Consider the following 23,584-nt stretch of genomic DNA (forward strand, 5'->3'; position numbering starts at 1 on the left):
CCTGAAAACTTCGACCTTGAACCTCTTCTGCCTGGACTGATCTTGTTGCCTGTTTGACCATTCTTCTGTTTCATCCTTATCTGTACTGCGAACTTGGACATTGTTATTTCCTCCCTTGGTCCTCACTACTCCTGAGGCCTTTGGCCTTACATTATAATCGGGCCATGGACCCTTCGGAGGAGAATCCAGCGCCGCCTGATGTCGGTGGGGCGCTTCGTGGTCTGGCTTCCCGGATGCAGTCCTATGAGGTACAGCAGTCTCACTTTGGCCAGGCTCTGGAGACCATTCTTGCTAAACTGTCGGCTTTAACACCCGCCGATCCTATTCCTGCACCTGTACCTGCGGCCCCGCTTCACGTCTCCGAGCCCCGCATTCCGGCCCCTCCACTCTACAGTGGTGATCCTGCAGCCTGCCGTGGGTTTATCAACCAGTGCGAGGTCCACTTTGCACTCGCACCCAGCCAGTTCGTGTCTGAATGTGCCAAGGTGGGCTTCATATTCTCCCGTCTGCAAGGGAAGGCACTGGAATGGGCTTCACCTCTATGGGAGAAGGAGGATCCCATTATCGATGATGCTAGAGCCTTCGTTCGAGAACTTCGAGTGGTCTTTGATGCTCCGGGTCGTGCCACTGCTTCCTCCGCACGCCTGTTCCATCTTCAACAGGGAACTCGCTCAGTCTCGGAGTACGCCATTGAATTCCGCACCCTGGTTGCAGAGACTTCGTGGAACAATGACGGGTATCACGCTGTTTTTTACAACGGCCTGGCGATACGTATAAAGACTGATCTGGTGTCCAGGGAAATTCCATCCCGTTGGGAAGATCTAGTCGCCCTGGCCATAAAGGTAGATACTCGGCAGAGGGAGTTTCAAGCTGAACTCAACAGAGAGCGCTCCCCAACCAAAAGATTCCATAGGTTCCAACCTACTCTGGCTCCTCGTTTTCAAAGACCCTTTCTTCTCAACCCGGCTTCCACCTTGTCTTCTCCAAATCCTGCTTCCCTTCTTCCCTGCCTTCGGAAGAACCAATGCAGATCGGACGGGCTCGTCTGACCGAACAGGAAAAGCTTCGGAGAAGGGCTGCTGGACTTTGCCTCTATTGTGGTGGAAAATCCCACTTCGCCTATGAGTGCCCAGTGAAGCCGGGAAACGCCAACACCTAGGTAAGACTGGGGAGACTTACCTGGGTGGAATTGGTCCCTCTCCCCATTCTTCTGCTCAACGCTTCCTCCTTCCTGTGCAGATTCGTTTTGGAACCCGGACGATTTCTTCTGAAGCTTTCCTTGACTCCGGCGCAGCTGGGAATTTCATGGATAAAGTCTTCGCTGAAAGCCACTCTATTCCCCTGCGACCTCTGGCTGTTCCACTTCGTGCATTGGCAATTGACGATCGTCCACTTTCCTCTGCTACAATTTCCCACTCCACCGATGAACTTTCCGTTATTGTGGGATCCATGCACCTTGAAAGATTGTCCTTCCTTCTAATTGATTGTCCTTCTACCCCCATTGTACTTGGTTTGCCCTGGTTGAATATTCATAACCCAGTAATCGATTGGGCTTCGTCGCAGATCTCCCGATGGAGTTCCTTCTGCCAACAAAATTGTTTACCCACCAAATCCATCATTAAAGCTTCATCTGTGTCTTCCAACTCTTCTTTGCCCTTCGTTTATCAAGCCTTCTCTGATGTTTTCAATAAAAAGTCTGCCGAAGTCCTGCCTCCCCATCGTCCCTATGATTGCCCCATCGAACTTCTTCCTGGAACCATGCCTCCCAGGGGTCGCACCTATCCGCTTTCTCCTTCTGAAACCTGTGCCATGAAGGAGTACATTCAAGAGAACCTGCAAAGAGGTTTTATTCGTCCTTCCTCTTCCCCAGCTGGAGCCGGCTTCTTCTTTGTTGAGAAGAAAGATGGAGGTTTGCGGCCCTGCATTGATTATAGAGGTTTAAATAAAATCACAATTAAAAACCGTTATCCCCTTCCTCTCATCTCCGAACTGTTCGACCAACTCAAAGGGGCTTGTCTTTTCACCAAGTTGGATCTTCGTGGGGCTTATAATTTAATCCGGGTCAGAGAGGGAGATGAATGGAAGACCGCTTTCAACACACGGGACGGGCATTATGAATACCTTGTCATGCCTTTCGGTCTCTGTAACGCCCCCGCGGTCTTCCAAGAATTTGTGAATGACATTTTCAGGGATTTACTGGGCCAGTATGTGGTGGTGTACTTGGACAATATCCTTATTTTTTCCAAAAATCTTGCTGAGCATCGTCTTCTAGTTCAAGAAGTACTTTCTCGTCTTCGAAAGAACAACCTGTTTGCCAAGTTGGAGAAATGTTCCTTTGAAGTATCATCCATCTCCTTCCTAGGATACATCATTTCCCAACAAGGCTTCAAGATGGACCCAGCCAAGGTTTCGGCAATTCAAGATTGGCCTCTCCCCACCAGTGTCAAGGCTGTTCAAAGATTCATCGGCTTTGCTAACTATTATAGACAGTTTATTAAAGGTTTTTCGTAAAAAATTGCTCCAATTCTTGCTCTTATACAAAAAGGGGGTAAACCACAGCATTGGCCTCCTCTAGCCTTGGAAGCCTTCAAGACTCTTAAAGAATCCTTTTCATCTGCCCCAATCCTCAGGCACCCTGAACCTCTCCAACCTTTCTTCATCGAAGTAGATGCCTTGGACATCGGAGCAGGAGCAATATTATCCCAAAGATCCTCTTCTGATGGTAAACTGCATCCGTGTGCCTTCTTTTCCAAAAAGTTTTCCTCCTCCGAAAGGAATTATGACGTTGGGAACCGTGAGTTACTGGCCATCAAGCTTGCTCTAGACGAGTGGAGACACTTTCTTGAAGGGTCATTGGTCCCTGTGACCATCTTCACCGACCACAAAAACCTAGAATATATCCAGACCCTTAAGCGCCTCAATCCCCGACAAGCCAGATGGGCATTGTTCTTCTCACGTTTTAACTTCATCTTAACTTTTCGTCCTGGTTCAAGAAACAAGAAAGCGGATGCTCTTTCCAGAAGTTTTATCCCTGAAGATCCCATCTCCGAATACCCAGAATCCATTTTGCCTTCTACAAAGATCATTGCTGCCCTGTTCCCTTCCCTTGCTTCGCATCTCTTGTCCATTCAATCTTCTGCTCCTGTGGAAACTCCTGTGGGAGTAGCCTTTGTTCCTCCTGAGCTTCGTCAGTCCATTTTGATCCAGTCTCACAGTTCTAAGCAGGCCGGTCATCCGGGAATTAAAAAGACGACTGAACTTTTATCTCGTCTCGTCTGGTGGCCTTCCTTAAGAAAGGATGTTAAAGATTTTGTTTCTTCCTGCTCCACTTGTGCTGTATCCAAATCAGGACATTCTCCTCCTAAAGGCCTACTTTTACCTTTGCCTGTTCCATCCCGCCCTTGGACCCATTTGGCAATGGATTTCATCGTGGATCTTCCTGCTTCCTCTGGCTACACCGTTATCTGGGTGGTGATTGACAGGTTTAGTAAGATGGCACACTTTATCCCTCTCTGGAAACTCCCTTCAGCTCCAGAACTTTCTTCGTTATTTATTAAACACATTTTCCGTCTCCATGGTTTTCCTGCTGAGATTGTCTCTGACCGGGGGTCCCAATTTGTTTCAAAGTTTTGGAGGTCCCTTTGTAAAGCCCTGGACATTTCTCTCCAATTTTCTTCTTCTTATCATCCCCAGTCTAATGGAGCGGCAGAAAGAGTTAACCAGGCTCTTGAACAGTTCCTTCGGTGTCATGTGTCCCTGTGTCAGGATGATTGGGCTGACCTCCTCCCTTGGGCCGAATTTGCACATAATAATGCCATACACTCTTACTCTGAAAAGTCTCCTTTTTTTTGTGTTTATGGTCTTAACCCCCTGGCCTTTCCTCAAGATCTACTGCTCACAAATGTCCCTGCCGCCAACGATCAGGCTGCCCACATGCTGGCCATCTGGCAGGCTACTACTGTCAACCTGGAGAAGAGCTCGCTTGCACAGAAGAAGTTCGCTGACAAGAGAAGGGTTTCTTCCCCTCTGTATGTTCCTGGTGACAAGGTCTGGCTGTCTACCCGCAATATCCGCCTCAAAGTTCCCTCACCTAAACTTGGTCCCAAGTTTATTGGTCCCTTCCCTATCACCGAGATCATCAACCCTGTGGCTGTGCGCCTGCAACTTCCTCCTGAGATGCGGATCCCCAATGCCTTCCATGTTTCTTTACTTAAACCTGCAGTTTCGTCTTCTTCTTCTGCTTCTTCCCCAGCTCCTGTCGTTGTGGATGGGCATCAAGAGTTCGAGGTAAAAAAGATTTTGGATTCTCGAATTTCTAGAGGCACCCTGCAGTATCTTATTGAATGGAAAGGATTCGGTCCTGAGGAGTGCTCCTGGGTAAAAAGCTCCGATGTCCATGCTCCTCTCTTGGTCCAAAAATTTCATCGGAGATTCCCGTCCAGCCCAGGTGGTCCTGAGGCCCCCCCTGAGGAGGGGGGTACTGTAAGGAAAACCGTAAGTCCTTCCCAAGATGGCGTCCAAGATGGCAGCCCCCTGGATCCTGCTGGTCGCAGCACGATGACGTCAGCGTCTTTCCGTCCCCGGATTGGTCGCCGGCGTCGGAACGGACGCCGGCGTCAGAACGTGTGTCAACGTCAGGACGCTGGCGTCAGTGCGTCAGCGTCATGACGTCAGCGCATCCAAAATTGGCGCCGAAACCTGGCCTATTTAAAGCAACTCCGGGATTCCCTCAATGCCCGATTATAGGTTTAGTTTACTACTCCTGGGTGTGATTCATTGCGAACTTCTTGATATTTGTGTACCGACCTTTGCCTGAAAACTTCGACCTTGAACCTCTTCTGCCTGGACTGATCTTGTTGCCTGTTTGACCATTCTTCTGTTTCATCCTTATCTGTACTGCGAACTTGGACATTGTTATTTCCTCCCTTGGTCCTCACTACTCCTGAGGCCTTTGGCCTTACAGTTTTATAGTATATTGGAAAGTTTAGAATGGCATTATCTTCTATTGTGGAAACATTTGTTTTTGGGTTGAGGCCCCCTTCAGTTACAGATCCAAATGACTAGCAATACTAAACAGTTCCATTTCAGTGTGGGGACTACCAATAAATTCACTAACCTCTGAAAATTTGCCAGTGACCGCTTCGCTCACATCGCAAAACTTCTCCAGGCGTAGATTCACCAGGACAATGCTAATTCAATAAAATCTGAAGTTGTGTCCACGGTGCCGAACGCTGGCGAAGTTGCTCTAGCGTTACTGCGGCAAGCAAAGCGAAGTTGCGCTAGTGTAGGCTAAGCTGCATACGGCAGAAAGTTAAAGTTGAATGGACGTATATGTTGCAGCAAATACATTACACTACACAAGCCCAGGGAACCTTAATAAAAGAAAATAAAGTTGTTAGAATGCCCTACACATGAGCCCAGTGTATAGTTTATGTGCCATATGTTAGGAAATTTGGGGGGGAAGCCAGTTACACCAGAAAAAAATTAGGATCTTTTGCAGCCTATCACCCTGAAAAATCGCCAGGATATTTTGGGACTTCGAATAATTTTCAACTATTTTTTGAGGAAGTCCTATCTACTCTATTGCACTTCACCTGGTCTGAGGTGGCGCAGGCAAGTCTGGTGCAAAAGGTAACGTTCAGTAAAATCCGCATCTTAGTGAATTTGCGAAGTAACGATCTTCCACCAGAGCGAAACTTTGCCTGGCGTAAGAGTGCGAAGAGCGCTAGAGTCTATCTCCTTCGTTAGCGAAGTTACGCCAGCACCCGTTAGTAAATCGGCGAAGCACCGAAATGACGTTGCACTGGCGAATTTTCCCCAGCGTTAGTCACTTCGCCCTTTCATATATTTGCCCCACAGCATCTCCTACCTGTAAGAGCTAATGCTGCTGCCAGGAATACTTTTTCACATTTAAGCCCCACACATATGCAAAATTTTGGACACCGTATATCATGTTCCGATGTTAATCCCATACTTTATCATCAAGACAGAGGCAGGGCATAGGGGTAGACATAGGAGGAACATAGGATTTAAAATGAAAGTGGATAGAACCCCAAGCCTCCTTCCCAAGCAGATGCTAGAAATTTAGGAATAGGCACTGCAAAAAAATGATATCCTGTGATCAAATGTCTCTGTCTTGTGGTATTTTAGTACAGCAGAAGTCACTTTAAAGGAACAGTTCAGTGTAAAAATAAAACTGGGTAAATAGATGGTATGTGCAAAATAAAATGTTTCTAACACAGTTTTGCACAGCCTATTTATACAGCTTTAATCTTTATACTGAACAATTCCTTTAAGAGTTCTTTGACCTAATATCACATAATCCTCATATGCCTACCAGCTTCAAGATGGTAAGAACGTTCCTTGGTAATAAATCATTATCTTTTACCTTATTTTGTTTATTTATGCAAGATTTCTTCAGTACAAACCTAACATACATTTTATGGACAGAAACTCTGAGTGGGTATAGGCTACATGTAGATACACAGTATAGCATTTTATCTTTATTGCAAGGTCACAGTTACCACGTTTTACACATGGAGTTTGTATTTCACCAGCCTGGCAACACTGAATTAGTGTTCATTAAGGGTTCATACATTAATGCATAGTTTTTTGGTCATATGAAAGCTCGGCCCCTTATTAGTACTTCATCACAGTAGTGGGTATGTTATGGGTGTACAGTGACCAAAATCCAGCTAATGCCCTTAAAATTTCACAAAATATGTACTTCTTTACTGCCTGAAACATTCTGAGATCAAGGGCACAATGAAGTGTCATTTACAATGATAATTTTGAAGCCTATACACAAGAAGCTAAAATCAGATTTTGACCACTGCTTATTCTTAGAACTGCTCAAAATGTTCACAGGGCAAATGCATGCAAGCAAAGTGTAGCATCTTATTGCCACTGGACAATTGTCAACAAAAGAACAATTATGCTTTATAATAATGAGTCAGACAAAACAATAAATAGAACTGAAAGGTAGAAGTAATCTACTACTATTCAAGTTGATCTACTAATAGGGAATGCTGGAATATGAGCTGTACTCATGCCAGTTCATACATTATGCAACCATGTATCACTTGGGTCTCTCAGAGTAAATTAATTTTGAAATATAAATGTAAAAACCACATGCCTGTCTTGCTGCTAGGATACAATGCAGCTCACAAAGAGTTTCATTACCCTGCACTCAGAAAAAGACACCACTTACAGCCTTGAGCATTCAAAGGGATGGTTCACCTTTACATTAAATTTTAGTATGCTATAGAATGGCCAATTCTAAGCATCTTTTCTTCATTATTTTTTATAGTTGGAATTGAAGTATTTGCCTTCTTCTTCTTCTGACTCTTTCCAGCTTTCCGTCTAAAAACAAATGCTCTATAAGGTTTCAAATGTTTTTTTATTACTACTTTTAATTACTTCTCTTTCTATTCAGGCCTCTTCTATTCATATTCCAGTATTTTATATGAATCAATGCATGGTTGCTAGCGTAATTTGGACCCTAGAAATCAGTTTACTGAAACTGCAGATATGCAGAGGTGCTGAATAAAAAGTGAAAAAAACTTAAAAACACAATAGCAGATTGTCTCAGAATATCCCTCTCTACATAATACTTAAAGGGATACTGTCATGGGAAAAAATTATTTTTTCAAAATGAATCAGTTAATAGAGCTACTCCAGCAGAATTCTGCACTGAAATACATTTCTCAAAAGAGCAAACAGATTTTTTTACATTCAATTTTGAAATCTGACATGGGGCTAGACATTTTGTCAATTTCCCAGCTGCCCCAAGTCATGTGACTTGTGCTCTGATAAACTTCAATTACTCTTTACTGCTGTACTGCAAGTTGGAGTGATATCACCCCCTCCCTTCCCCCCCCAGCAGCCAAACAAAAGAACAATGGGAAGGTAACCAGATAGCAGCTCCCTTACACAAGATAACAGCTGCCTGGTAGATCTAAGAACAACACTCAATAGTAAAAACCCATGTCTCACTGAGACACATTCAGTTACATTGAGAAGGAAAAACAGCTGCCTGCCAGAAAGCATTTCTCTCCTAAAGTGTAGGCACAAGTCACATGACCAGGGGCAGCTGGGAAATTGACAAAATGTCTAGGCCAGTGATCCCCAACCAGTAGCTCGCGAGCAACATGTTGCTCCCCAACCCCTTGAATGTTGCTCTCGGTGTCCTCAAAGCAGGTGCATATTTTTGAATTCCTGGCTTGGAAACAAGTTTTATTTGCATAAAAACTAAGTATAGTGCCAAGTAGGCTGCCAGTCCACATAGGGGTTACCAAGTAACCAATTACAATTCGCACCCAAGGGACTTTTTCATGCTTGTGTTGCTCCCCAACTCTTTCTACATTTGAATGTGGCTCACGGGTAAAAAAGGTTGGGGACCCCTGGTCTAGGCCCATGTCAGATTTCAAAATTGAATATAAAAAAAACAGTTTGCTCGTTTGAGAAATGGATTTCAGTGCAGAATTCTACTGGAGTAGCTCTATTAACTGATGTGTTTTAGAAAAAACATGTTTTTCCATGACAGTATCCCTTTAAAGTTAACTCAAAGGCGAACAACCCCTTTAAAGGAGCATACAACTGGACTACTTTGCTAAACTGTTATATTAATTGGTAGGCCCGGACTGGCAATCTGTGGGTTCTGGCAAATGCCAGAGGGACTACTGTAAGATGCCATAGAAAGTCTCTATTTAGTGGGCTGGTGGGGGGCTGATCAGGCCTCTCTGTATTTGAATGCCAGGGCCTATTGTGTCTCACAGTCTAGACCTGCTTGGGAGACTATTTATAAAAAGTGCTAAACTACTTTATTCAGACTTTTATAGAAGCTAGACTTCAGTCATCTTTGTAGTTGCTTTGTTCACATTTTAAGGCTGTTGACTTAGAACACCTATGGAAAATGCATTGTGCATGTGTTAAAATGCTGCACACATGGAACAGATGAGCAATGCTAAACCCTTTATAACACTTTCCTGATAAGTATCTGGACAATAGGACAAATACATTTTCTGTCCTGAATCAATACAGGCTGTGGATTATTGATGTTACCAACCACAGACTCATTTCCTATGCTTGGACTCACTTCCTACTTCCACATATAGGTTCTCATCTGTACTAGAAATCAGGGGCTTCCAGAAAGGTAAATTACCATTAAGGGCTCTTACTGACGAGCGGTTGAAGCTGCGCTCCCCTGTTTTCCGTTTTTCTGCGTTCAGCCGCAAGGGAGCGCAGGAATAGACGCATTTAGCTTTTTTCAATGGGGCTGTACTCACACAGGCGCATGTAGGCGCCAAACGCAGGTTGAGACGCAACATGCTGCATTTTTCCTGTGTTCGGCGGCTACACGCGCCTGTGTGAGTACAGCCCCATTGAAAAAAGTTAAATGCGCAGCTTCAGCTGCTTGTCAGTAAGAGCCCTTAGAGAGCAGGAAGGAGTAAAAATATAAACCATGAAATATAGCGCTTTTAAACCTGTGAAGGGCAATAATATTTTCTCTAATAATTTGAATCTTTGGATTTTGTTTTGTTGGACTATTGAAGGCGATCCAAAAACTGCTTTTTGCACAGTAAAATAATTTTAGATTGTAAACTCGTGAGCAGTGACTTCTGATGCCAAAAAATTAGACAACCCAAGTGGTTGCAATCAATTACCCGATATCCTGGTACCCTGGGCTGGCGCTCGTTAGCAGAAAACTGGCCAGCCCACTTCCTTCAAAATATGGGGGGCTGACTTATGCACCATAAAGTGAAAAAGCCAGCTTTTGTTAAAGGAACAGTAACACCAATAAATTAAAAAAAATTGTGTTTGAGGGACTCCACAGGCGATTTCCGAACGATCCGACGCCCTGCACAAAAACGCAGGCATCATGTGGGATGTGTCAGAAAAAAGGTAAGTAATAGCATTGTTGGATGGTGTCACAGCATTGATCCGACGCGACACAACTGTCGGATGCAGATGCAGTGTGCGAATTCCATGTGAATTTCGGCGCCGGTGAAAAAATTCACGAAATTGCTGCAAAAATGCAAGTAAATGGTCGCCCATTGACTTAAATGCACGTCAAATGTCGTAATTCGTTAATTTTGTGGCAAAGCGAAACGGGACAAATTCGCCCATCACTACAGATAGGCTCTGTAGTATACAATAGGATTCTTCAGAATGTATCTGTTATCTGCTGTGTATCCTGTACTTGAATGGCTGCACAACTAATTGTTTATATAAACTATATATAAAATATAGTAGAGATTCTGAAGCAAACACACCAGTTTTAGCAGTGCAGCACAACAGTACATTGCATTGTCATTCCTTAAAAACACTAATTTCTTGGTGTTAATGTTCCTTTAAATAAGAAGCAGGAAGAGGATAGAACCATGGTGCTCACTTCCAGGGCATTTCAGGTAAATGCAGACAATCACTAGGGGGGTGCCTACATTTTTGCACACCCAGCGACTGTTGTCCTTATTTCTCCTTTAAACATTTTAATTAAAGTACTGTTTGCATTCTCATCACTCCTGAAACAATGTGGCAGCTATTAAAAGACCTAGAGCTGAACTGACTCAGACCCAGAGAACATAAAGGGATAAACAAACACTGCTGTTTTGGGCAGGGCCCTCTTTTGACTCTTGTATCAGTTATAGGTTGTTTTTGCATGCATCTCTGTATATTCACTGTATATATCCATTTATAAAGCCCTGCAGAAAATATGTTGGCTGCTTATAAATAAAAGTAATAATAATAATTGCAGTTACTCAAAGAGAAGTTTGTGTAATACCCCTGATCGGTCCAATTGGAATTATATCCCTTTGATTATAATTGGGGTCCGAACCACGTCTAGAAAAAAAGAATCCCACTTATATCAAGTTATAACTTAACACCAGTAACTTACTCAACAACTATCCCTCTATTCTTCTCAATGAATTCAGTACTAGGCACTAGTAGTGAATTAATTGATAATACGCATATTCAGGGTACAATCAATGAATCACCTTTGCACAGTTAATTGAGAAGAATAGAGGGATAGTTGTTGAATAAGTAACTGGTGTTAAGTTAAAACTTGATATAAATGGGATTCTTTTTTCCTTAATTTGTTTAAATAATTGCAGTTACATTTACAAATAATTTTAAAACATTTGAAAATCTTTAATAAATGTATACAGGTATGGAACCTGTTATCCAGAATATTCAGGATTCTAGATAAGGGATCTTTCTACTAGAAAATCAAGTAAATATTAAATACATCCAATAGGCTGCTTTTGCTTCCAACAAGGATTAATTATATCTTAGTGTGGATCAAGTTCAAGGTACTATTTTATTATTACAGAGAAAAAGTAAATAATTTTTTAAAAATGTGGATTATTTGGATAAAATGGAGCCTATGGGAGGCGGCCATAGCGTACTTCGGAGCTTTCTGGAGAACAGGTTTCCGGATAATGGATCCCATACCTTGCTGGAAGAACCCCATTAAATGTTTCAGGGTCCCTAAGGGCAGGGGCACACAGGCAGATTCGGGGATTTAGTTACCTGGCGACTAATGGCCTCTTCTTGTCGGGGGCGACAATCTTCCCAAACTGCCTTCCGCCTGCTATAATGAGAATACACCAGCGCAATGGCACTTGTGGTGCTTTGATTTCCGAAGTCGCCTCACGAGGAAACTTCCAGTGACTTCAGAAATGGAATCGCCGCGAGTGCATTGCCGCAGGCGATTTTTTATTTTAGCAGGCGGAAGGCAGTTCGGGGAGATTGTTGCCCCGAAGAAGAGGCCATTAGTCGCCAGGCGACTAAATCGACCTGAATCCGTCAGATATGAATGAATTGATTGTGAGAATATATAAAGAAGCAGAAAAAGCTTTTGCTTCTCAGTGCCTGTGGCCATCCGCATGAGAGGAAATCAGCAAGGTTTCAGTTTACATAATGGTGAGTGACTAAACAAGAGGGAACACAGGCATGTGGGAGGAGTAAGGAAACAAAGAAACAGGAAAAGCAGCTGTGAGATTCAACAGTAAAAGAGCTTCCTAGAAGTTTGTACAAAGTAGCCGCGGAGCCATGGCAAAAAAACTAAATACATGCAAAGTGGAATTTCTATGTGTTTTAATGTGCTAATTAGACCAACTAACAGAGCACATTGACAGTGAGATGAGCTTCCATGTACATGTGCTTATAGAAACAAAACTTATCATCCACAACATAAAAGCCCTATTATCAAGATTAAGGAGGATAAAATGACTGGCAAACTATCAGATGTCCTAACTTGAAAATATAAATGATTTCTTCTGCTGAATGTTAGTTTTCTCAGGCTGCTATAGACACGGCTCGCTGCCCTCCATTGCTGTGCACTGGAGTGAATGTGTCGCTCAGGCTACAATCATTTCCTAAAGTGTTGGATGCTGTTGTCTTGCAAAGATTTGAATTGCAATACTTTTCTAGATGTACAGCTATTTAGAGCATCTGCAGGCAATGAAGTCTAGGCAAGCAGACCTTATTTTGCCTGGTAGTAATTGTAATCAGCATTAAGTCATTCATTCAACAGGAAAAGAGGGGATGAATGCTGTCTCTCTGCCCCATAGGGGATATGGTGTCATTAATCTTGCCTATGATGTAGCGAGTGATATTCTGAGACGATTTGCAATTGGTTTTCATTTTTTATTATGTCAGGTTTTTGAGTTACTGTATTTAGCAACTCTTCAATTTGCATTTTAAGCAAATGGGTTGCTAGGGTGCAAATTCCCCTAGCAACCATGCATTGATTTGAACAAGAGACTGGAATATGAATAGGAGAGGGGCTAAATAGAAAGATGAGGAATATCAAATAGCAATAACAATACATGTGTAGCCTTACAGAGCATTTGTTTTTTAGAAGGGATCAATGACGCCCATTTGAAAGCTGCAAAGAGTCAGAAGAAAAAGGCAAATAACTATAAAACAATAAAAATAATGAAAGTCAATTGAAAAGTTGCTTAGTATTAGCCATTCTATAACATACTAAAAGTTACCTTAAAGGTGAACCACCCCTTTAGATATGCTAGAAAGACGACGCTCCCTGTGATAGCTCTGAATAAGGGCAGCAATTTTATCTAAAACTTGCATTAAGTGCTTGCAGTGATCATCACATCAAACCGCTGTACAGTGCTGCAGAATATGTTGGCGCTTTATAAACACACATTTATAATGAGTCTTTCAGAATAGGACATTTAAAAAGACTACTGTCTATTGTGATATATTGTCTCACATGAGCACAGCTTTTCAACAGACACAAATATTTATGCTCTAGCAATGATATACCTGCTAATTCAGTACTCTAAGGGGCAGATTTATCAAGGGTCAAATTTCAAATTTGAAAAACCTCGAAATTCGAATTCAAAAAGACGAACCGAAATTAAATCAAAGGTTTTTTTTGGCTGAATAGGTTCGTTTTTCGATTGAAATCGAATCATACGAATCAAAGTAATAGCGCATTCTAATCGTACGGTTCAAAGTTTTCCCCCCAAAAAAACCTTTGATTTTTCAAAGTCCGCCACTTGACTCCAAATGGGTTCTAGGAGGTCCCCCCATAGGCTAAAACAGCAATTCAACAGGTTTTAGATGGCAAATGGTCAAAGTCGGTTTTTTAAAGAGACAGTACATGATACATTTCGAAATTCAAATTTTTTTATGAATTCGAATAGATTTTGGACAATTCCCTACTCGAAGTATGCAAAAATTAGCTTGAATTCGAATTTCCACTTCGACCTTTGATAAATCTGCCCCTAAGGTTCTGGCTCAAGGTGCAATACATAAATGATTACTTCCCATTGTAACCAACAAGAAGCATAAGTCACTCTGCATGGGTGATCACAGAAACTGCAGTGGCAACTTGCATCCAGTTCATGTCAATATGAGGACAAAGTCAATTTGCAGAAGGCCACAGCCTTTTTATCGCAGCTCCAAGTATCATGGGCAATAGCCACACAGTAAATTGAACCAGGTGTTTATGTAAAAAAAAAATGGGGCAAATGTACATTTAATTCAGTGGGATTAAAAAAATAGCCATTTACACGATTAACACTTAGTTTTGGCCTTAGCCCAGGTTGTGAGAAGTTATGATCACTAAGGAGTGTAAAGGGATTCTTTCTTGATTTTTATAGTTTTTATTTGTAAATTACACTGTTTACACTGCAAATAAATCACTCTACAATATAAAATGTAATTCCTGAACCAGCAAGTGTTTTTTAGTTGTAATGTTGGTGTGTAGGCGCCATCTCAGGTCATTTTACCTGGTCATGTGATTTCATAAAGAGCCAGCACTTTAGGATGGAACTGCTTTCTGGCAGGCTGTTGTTTCTCCTACTCAATGGAATTAAAGATTTTACTATTGAGTGCTGTTCTTGTACCTACCAGGGAGCTGTTACCTTGTGTTAAGGTCCCCATAGACACAATCACACCAACTTTCAGTACAGCAGTAAAGAGTGACTGAAGTTTATTAGAGTACAAGTCACATGTCTAGGGGGCAGCTGGGAAATTGACAATATGTCTAGCCCCATGTAAGATTTCAAAATTAAATAAAAAAAAAATCTGCTCTATTGCAAAACAGATTTCAGTGCAGAATTCTGCTGGAGCAGCACTATTAACTGTTTTTAAGCATTTAAAAAAAAAACTGTTTTCCCTTAACAGTATCCTTTTAACAAATGAATACCGCCTGATGATTAATCACTCCTTGTCTATTAATGCATGTGGCTCCAAACTGCAGAATGATCCCCTATCTGGAAAACCCCTGTAATGTTCCCTTTTTAATCACGTGACCGCACACACTAATTTAGAGGCCAGTACACAAATCTTGAGTGAAAACAGACAATTTAGTATTTATTCCTAACCACTCACCTCACTGCACACACAGATTTCTAAAACAGAGCAAAGAGGGTTTCAAAACCATGCCCACAGACGAAAAAAAAATAAATTAGCGCAAACATTGAACCCAGGCAATTAGAATTCCAGATAAGAGATTTTATATGCATACAGAATACAGAAGTAATAATCCCACAAAATCTTTTGCTCAAACCATGTATAAGAAATATAGAATGTTGCTTTGTGCATACAGCACTTGCACATTTACAGGAAAGGCAGGTGTTTCCCTTTGGTGCATCAAGAACTTGCAGCCGTTAGCCTATTTGTCTTTACTCTCTAGCTCCAGCCATAAAAAGCCAGAATATGATGATCTCTGCGTGGTTTACTGCCTCTAGCCATAAATTAAAGATATTATACCGTAAGCTTTCCAGGCAACTGCAATGATCACAATCCGTTCATGTTGTAAGTACAGACAGTAGAATTATAATGCAGTCCTATTTAAGAACATAATTAACTGCCATTATAGAAGGTGTGTGGTACTTAATTGCTTGAAGAAGTGGCTTAGCTTTTCAAAAAGTGGCTGGTAGCTATGAAACTTGTCAAGCGTGTGGTATGGGGATATGGCTGTAAAAGCTCTTTGTTTTAAATGGCTTAAATAAAAGACTGGTTTTAATAGATACAAGCTTTGCTGGTGCTCCATTTAAAGGAGTTTGTTTGGATACAGTTTGCTCTTTGGGAACTAGGCGGTACGTTGCAGCGTGGTGAGAGACGAGATCCGGTGGTGCTCCTGGTATGCTGTTTTTTGTGCTACGCTTCTGTATTGCTGCACACCTATCACATATTTCACCCAAATTCCTGTGATTTAGATTTTTCTGAAATACAACTTTTTAAGAGAACCAAACCCTATTAAAATCCCCTACCCTACATAGACCACCCCTCCAGGTCTGGTTTGGGACTCAAAATCTGCCCTGGTATTTCAAGTACACAAGTGCCCAAGCCAGTCTCCCACGCATCTTACAGCAGCCCTTCATGCATTTGCCAGAACTCACAGATTGCCAGTCTGGGCCTACCCTAGATAAATGCCCCTAACTCTTTACTTACTCCTCTTTGCAGAGTCAGGGCATCAGAGTTCATGGGACGCCATCTTCTTCTCTTTAGTAATCTTCGGGTCTTCTTCCGGCAATTTACGTGGCTTTCGGCGAATGCGCAGTTGTCCAGGACTGTCAGATTGCACCAACTGCACATGCGCAGACACGCCACTCTCTTCCCGAAGATTACAGAAGACAAGATGACATTAATCTGCAACGAGGGGTAAGTAAAGCGTTAGGGGCATTTACCCAGGGTAACACCTAGGGTGGGGGAGGGGGGTCTATGTAGGGTAGGGGGGTAGAGGATTTTAATAAAAAGGGTTGGTTCTCCTTTAAGGTAGAAGGAAAGCTACTGAACCATTTTATTGCCAATAGATTAGCCACAATAGTGCAAGCTATTACACTATATTTATTCTGCAGAATGCTTTACGATACCTGAGTAAACAGCTCTAGAAGCTCTCTCTGTTTGTTTAGGATAGCAGCTGCCATATTAGCTTGGGTGACATCACTTTCTGCCTGAGTCCCTCCCTGCTCACACATAGCTCTGGGCTCAGATACAGCAGGGAGGGGGAGAGGAACAAACTGAGAATGCTCAAACCCTAGAGGTTTAAGCTGAAAGCAGGAAGTCTGATACAGAAGTCCATGAGTACACAATAGAAGGAAAGAAATGCTGTGTTTCTTTTGACAGAGGACTCAGAGAAACAATACTGTGAGGGTTTACCAGTATATTTATATAGACATTTCTTACATTAGTATCTCCATTGTCCGACAACAGGATTTGCTAGGCATGCTCTCCAAGCTTTACTAATGTCTGTGACAAAGCAATAAATACAGTAAAACCTAGATTTTAAAGGGATACTGTCATAGAAAAACGTGTTTTTTCCAAAACACATCAGTGTGTGGAGTGGTGCTCCAGCAGAATTCTGCACTGAAATCCATTTCTCAAAAGAGCAAACAGATTTTTTTATATTCAATTTTGAAATCTGACATGGGGCTAGACATTTTGTCAGTTTCCCAGCTGCCCCAGTCATGTGACTTGGGCCTGCACTTTAGGATGGAATTACTTTCTGGCAGGCTGTTATTTCTGCCACTTAATGTAACTGAATCAGTCTCAGTGGGACTTGGCTTTACTATTGAGTGTTGTTCTTAGATCTACCAGGGAGCTGTTATCTTGTATTAGGGAGCTGCTATCTTGTTACCTTCCCATTGTTCTGTTGTTAGGATGCTGGGGGGGAGGGAGGGGGTGATATCACTCCAACTTGCAGTACAGCAGTAAGCACAAGTCACATGACTGGAGGCAGTTGGGAAATTGACAATATGTCTAGCCCCATGTCAGATTTCAAAATTGAATATAACAAAATCAGTTTGCTGTTTTGAAAAAATGGATTTCAGTGCAGAATTCTGCTGGAGCAGCACTATTAACTGATGTGTTTTGAAAAAAACTTGTTTTCCCATGACAGTATCCATTTAAGCATTTTTCGGTGACTACTCAATTTCAGGTAATTTTGGAGCAAAAATCTGCTGACCACCAAAATGCCTAGAGGTTGACCTGTTTTACCAATATTTACTGAAATTGTATATGAATTAGGGTATTTTGGGGCCCCCCTGTGTAGTTTAGTCCCTGGGGATGAGTGAATCTTTGCTTCATGGAAAAATATGCAAAACAGTGAAAAATTATGAAAGGCATTTTCACATATATTTATTTATTTTTAGACTTTTTTTACTGCACATATTGGGCTACTTTTAAAGTGCCTCTTGGCTAGTTTTGGGCTGGTTTTGTAGCTGACTTTGGCTGGTTTTGAAAATTAGACCTGGCAACCCTGAAGTGTGCGCCAAAAGCTTGTTCAGAAAAACAGCGCCCGAGAAACGACTCTAAAAACACAGCATGTGACTTGGACTCATTCAAGTGAACACTACCCACAGCGCAATCTGAAAGGGGAAAAGTCGGTCACTGTTCAACTACAGCCCTAGAAGCACCAGAGATATCAAGGCATGTGTCTCCCCCCTCGTCTTACTCTTAATAAAATGGCCCCGGCAAGCAGAGAAAATACAGCGCGTCTTTTTTTGTGCCCGGGGAGGGAGGGAGCTCATTTCCTGCTGCGGCAAATAGGCGGGAAGTTTAGCGAGCAGAGAAACTGATCTTTTGTACCTCAGCTAAATATAATAAGAGCTTTCCCGAACAAACAACTTATCCCTCGCCTTCTCGTCCCGTGTACTACGGCGAGAGATATAAACGGTATTAACGAGGCGAATACGCGCGTCTGCGACAATATATATTCTCTGGGACTGTACTATTTCATTAATAGAGGGGTATCTGGATTCCCCGACTCCACGCAGTTATGATTAATAGCGTCATTAATAAATCGCTCCTCAAAACTACAGTCACATTTCTGCGCCATAGTCAAAGTTTTCTCCCCGTCATGTTTGTGTTAACCCGTAATATTCCCCATCCCGCGCCTAAACGCGAGGTTTTATTAGCTTCATCCAAAACCTATATCAATATCGTGAGCTGCAATTTCGGCCCCCAATACAACTAACTATTATTACTCTCCCGCTTTTGTTTTCTTTGTAGTTTTTCAAAACGCGCGGTTTATTTAGTTCCCATCCAATCAGCAATAACCCTTTTCGCAGCGGCCCAATCATCACACCCCCCGCGAATTTTTAAATCGCCGAACTCAGCCAATTGTGACCAAGTACCCGCCCCTGCTCCCTTTAACCGGTTCGAACTAGAGGAGTCAGTGACCGTTTTCACTCCTGCCTCGTTTTCCCTGTGTGAGGAGGGCGGGGGAAGCTTACTAACTTGCTAGCTGTTTGGTTTCCGCCCACTTGCTGGCGTAAATTTGGTCACAGTAACCAATAAAAGATAAGGGGCGTGGCGCTTGTTTCCGAAGTGCTTAGTCGGGCCAATAAGGGTGGAGGGGAGTGCTACATGCTACTTAGTATCAAGCTACTGTGAGCGGCTCAGTTGTGGAAAACAAGAGGCTGTATTGCGTTCGCAATAAACCATTTCGCTGCGGGTGCACATACGGAGCGGACAGTAGTCAGCGTTGAGTTGTGTTCTTTCAATCAGGTGAGTTACCACGCTTTTATTTATCTACCTTTTTCCCTCTTCCGGCGCTTCGTATTAAGCTTCATTGTCACGCGTTTTTGGTTTTATTTTCACGTCGTCCAAATGTACTTCATATTGCCGCTAACTATCCGGCGCTTTTTTTTTGCTTTTGTGCCTTTCTGGGCCAGTACGTCAGCTTTTTTGGGCTCCCAGAGGTTGTATCTCGGCCTCATTGGTTAAACGCCGTAGTTGGGCCCAGGTAGTTTGGCGGGAAGGCCAGAAGTACGGTCTCAGGGAGGGAATATTCTAGGAATCTAAGGGAATTGCTATAATTGTTATGTAGTTCTATGCGGAGGTGTTTAAGGTTCTTGAACTATTTAGGGATCACGTGGTGCGAGAACGGCTGATAGGGAGGCGCTTGTGCCGCTCGTAACTCTACCAGCGCCTGACTCATCCGCGCCTGTCTCCAGAGAGAAGACACTGGTATCGCTTTATATTGGGCGGGAAGCCAGGCGGAGTGGGCGGGGCCCTGTGGAAGACTGGTGAGGGGGGTAGGGATGACTCGGCTGTTCACTTCCGCCTCGGCCCCGCCTCTACGACTAAAACATCTGCGAGCGGTGTAACCGATTCTCTGCGTGTTTGGTTTTCGCAGACAGAATGGGCAAGGGAGATCCTAACAAGCCTCGGGGGAAGATGTCCTCCTATGCCTACTTTGTGCAGACGTGCAGGGAAGAGCACAAGAAGAAACACCCCGACTCATCCGTCAACTTCGCTGAGTTCTCCAAGAAATGCTCCGAGAGGTGGAAGGTGAGTCTCATTAATGCCGTAAAGCAGTGCTGTGACTAGATATCACTGGACACACCGCAAATAACATCCCCAGGCCTCCAAAATGTCTTCAGGTTTGACTTGTTTGACCAATATTTCTTCAAATGTCCCACTGTAACCTGCAGATTATCTTGTCCACTGTTGTTTGCATTTATCTGCTACAGCTACCTGTCTGACTAGCCCACCCTGCAGCAAACTCTCATGCTCCAGCTACAATTAAAGGGCTTGTTCACCTTTGAGCTAACTTGTATGATGTAGAGCGTGATCATTTGAGACATTTTGCAATTGCTTTTTTTTAGCTTTGTAGCTTTTTATTCAGCAGCTCTTCAATTTTGCATTTTAAGAAATTGGGTAACCAGGATTCAAATTCCCCTAGCAACCATGCATTGATTGGAACACGAGGCTGGAATAGGAGGGGGGTCTGAATAGTAAGATGCGTAATAAAACATTAGCAATAACAATAAATGTGTAGTCCTACACAGAGCATTTGTTTTTTAAAAGGGGGTCGGCGACACCCATTTAAAAGCTACAAAGAATCAGAAGAAAAAGGCTAATTCTAAAACTATAAAAAATAAACTATGAATACCGATTGGACAGTTGCTTAGAATTGGCCATTCTAGAACATACTAAAAGTTACCTTACATGTGAACCACCCCTTTAAGTCGTCTAATAAAAAGCTACAATTGTGCTTTTAACCTAAGAATGTGAATCCCTGTCCATATATTTTCTTTTTTTAAAGGCACCTGTTGGCTAAAAATGTTATATTTTCGGTTGCGGGTAACTAAAAAATAAACACTGCCAGCGATAGGTTACCCATACCGCGAGGGAGCTCCTAGTGCGAGCAGCCATGTTGATACTCGCATGCGAATAACATGCATGTCACGTAACGCACATGCTCAGTTCAGGCAGCTTTTCATTATGCGCATGCGAGTGACCAGATGTGGCTACGAGTGATCTATTGGGTTTACACCGTGTAATGCCTTTTATATCTTCTCTTCCCTTACAAGACCATGTCTGCAAAAGAAAAGGGAAAGTTTGAGGACATGGCTAAAGGTGATAAAGTCCGGTATGAACGCGAGATGAAAACCTACATACCACCAAAAGGAGAGACAAAGGGAAAGAAAAAGAAGGATCCAAATGCACCAAAAAGGCCGCCGTGAGTAGTTCAAAAATATAGTTAAACCCATTTACATTTGTTGCATTGCAAAATATCAAACTAGTGTGGCGTGTAACTTTTTTTTATTGGATTTTAAGATTAAGGCCAGTTTAGAATTGCTCATACCTGGGTTGTTTGGTGAAGAGACTTCTGTATTTCAGTAAGTTTTCATATTAACCATATTCCTTTCTGTCTGCAGATCTGCCTTTTTCCTCTTTTGTTCTGAGCAACGTCCCCAGATAAAGAGCGAGACTCCTGGTCTTTCCATTGGTGACACGGCTAAGAAACTAGGAGAGCGGTGGTCAGAACAGACTTCTAAGGACAAGTTACCATTTGAGCAAAAGGCAGCCAAACTAAAGGAAAAATATGAGAAGGTAGGTACTGGCAACATTTGGAAGGGTGAAGACGAAACTGGCATATGCAAGCTTTGCACTTTTGTAGCAACGTTGTGTGGATTTTGGTGGTTAATGGTTTTGTTTAACAGGATGTTGCCGCATACCGGGCTAAGGGCAAAAGTGATGTCGGCAAGAAAGTTCCAGGAAGGCCGACGGGTTCTAAAAAGAAGGCAGAACCAGAAGATGATGATGATGAAGACGAGGACGACGAAGATGAGGAGGATGAAGATGATGAGGATGATGATGAATAAATGATTTGTTTGCTGTATAAATTGTGCTGAAGCCCCTTTTTTTGAATTTTTTTTTTGCTAAGAATGTGAACTCAAGTGCAGCTCATTTTGTTAGCTTGGTTATAAAAAAAAAACTGTACAGAACTGTGTATAGGTCATGTGATTTGTTAGGGAAAAAAACCTATTTTTAATATAAGTAGTGGACGGGCTGTTAAGAGCTGATATGGGATTATTCTGCATATTTAATGAATTCAAAAGGTAGCCTAGTGTGTTAGTAACAAGACCCATTTATTCTTTAGAACCTATAGATCTGGTGCATTGTACTTTTCTAACTTTTTTAGATGTTTTTTTTTTGTAATAAAATTTATATATATCACGCCCCTGTTTTTACTAAAGATGGCTGTTTTGCAGAAAGGTTGGTGGTTGTATGAGAAGATTTTACTCCTACAGTTATTGATCAGTGTCCCAAACTTCAGATTAGGTCTGTTTTGTAGCTAATGTTAAACTTTTGTCAGGCAGAATGATTAAGGCTTATAACTTGCATAATACAGGGGCTTGAATAGTTTGCTGTAGTCAAGGGAATAAACTAGGTTTCAGTCCTTTTTTTACAAAGCTATCTAGTGTGGGGAGTTGGCAGAGCATTGATAAACCATTTCTAAACAGCCACTCGAATATATTCCCAACAAACCATTATTTGATGGGGATAATGTTATGGTGCCTGCACTAAATGCCTGCGTGGTGGCAATGTACAATTACACAGGTGCATCTAGAAAGAGAAAGCAGTGCTAACAACTTTCTAATATCCATTAAAATGACATTGCTTTCAACAGCAATAAATGAAAGTACTGTTAACAAAACTGCCAGTTTGTACAGGTATAGGATCCATTGTCTGGAAACTGGTTATCCACAAGGCTTTAACTTATGGGAAGACTATCTTTCATAGACTCAAATGTTATCCAAATAATCAACTTTTGATTTTCTTTATTTAAAAAATGCTTCAGTCTGCTTGACTATAGGAATGGAAAGACTTCACTTCCCATAATACCTTATATATTTGTTGTGCTATTTAAGAGGTGCCACAGCAAAGACTTTCCCTCACTGCTGCCTTATTAGGGCTATGGACACAGGCTCTGGCTGTCAGTTGCTAAGAAAAGCACAACTGCTCCATTGATTTGAATATAAGGTTCACACACATGCTGATCAGATTCAGATCAATGGAGCCGTGACACTGAGCAGATCTGCTTCCTCATCCTGCCAAGTCTGTGCCCATAGTCTAAATAAATGACCGGCTTTTTGTAGTTGGCACAAATGTAATCTATACAGGCGGAAGATCACCTTTCTTTTGCAGCTCTAACCTGGGAGTTGACACGTAGCTGGTCAGTTTGCTTTTCATTCTGGCTTGAGTGAACTAAATGAAGTTATATCTGAGGCCCCCTCAATTCAGCTCTCTGACTGACAGATGTAAAGTTTAGTTAGACCTGTTCTTTCCAGCCTTTATAGACATTTTAGGCCAACTACATATTGGAAACATTCTTCTTGGTTTATTCACCCAGTTTTAGATTGACATTGTACTGTTACTTTACAAACTGATTCATTTTGCAAACTTAAAGGTGCACTAGGCAAATCTAAAATGTCCTTTCCCAAATGAGTTTTCCATAACTTTACAATATGCAGCACAGTGGGGTTTTCAGATAATCATGTCCACCAACTCAGAGAAGCAATTGCAAACCTGGATTCAGCTGCAGACTCAATGTAAGCTATTGCTTTAGACTAGAGAAAAGATAAAAGCAACACAATCTGGTGTCACCACTCCCACTTCAGTAATTTTAGCAACAGGTACCACAAATAGAGCTGTATTGAAGTCACATTTGCTTGGGAGTGGGTTCTCTCCAGGCCTTCTACATTGTATATTTGACTTTTGGTGTAAAAAATACAATCAAATATAAGCAATGGAAATAGGTTACTATTTGTGATTTACAATTGTGTTCAGAATAAAAGCAGTCTGGCATCAA

The 23,584-nt window shown here is 42.2% G+C and overlaps 1 protein-coding gene across 2 annotated transcripts; it reads left to right on the forward strand.

Annotated features, from left to right (window-relative positions):
• Window positions 1-18,810: 18,810 nt before the first annotated feature.
• On the forward strand, window positions 18,811-23,584 carry hmgb2.S (high mobility group box 2 S homeolog). 2 transcript variants are annotated; one of them, XM_041572721.1, is made up of 5 exons: window positions 18,811-18,987; window positions 19,623-19,773; window positions 20,799-20,947; window positions 21,147-21,321; window positions 21,432-21,948. In XM_041572721.1, the coding sequence occupies exons 2-5, from the start codon at window positions 19,624-19,626 to the stop codon at window positions 21,591-21,593; spliced, it is 636 nt and encodes a 211-aa protein (XP_041428655.1). In that variant the 5' UTR covers window positions 18,811-18,987; window position 19,623; the 3' UTR covers window positions 21,594-21,948.

Source organism: Xenopus laevis, chromosome 1S (assembly GCF_017654675.1).
Source record: "Xenopus laevis strain J_2021 chromosome 1S, Xenopus_laevis_v10.1, whole genome shotgun sequence".
Classification (NCBI taxonomy): Eukaryota; Metazoa; Chordata; class Amphibia; order Anura; family Pipidae; genus Xenopus; species Xenopus laevis.

Bases quoted from the DNA above. Each gene is read 5' to 3' on its own strand.
- hmgb2.S (XM_041572721.1), top strand. From the start codon at position 19,624: ATGGGCAAGGGAGATCCTAACAAGCCTCGGGGGAAGATGTCCTCCTAT. The intron at 19,774-20,798 runs GTGAGTCTCATT...TTCCCTTACAAG, and splicing joins AATGCTCCGAGAGGTGGAAG to ACCATGTCTGCAAAAGAAAA. The intron at 21,322-21,431 runs GTAGGTACTGGC...TTTGTTTAACAG, and splicing joins TAAAGGAAAAATATGAGAAG to GATGTTGCCGCATACCGGGC.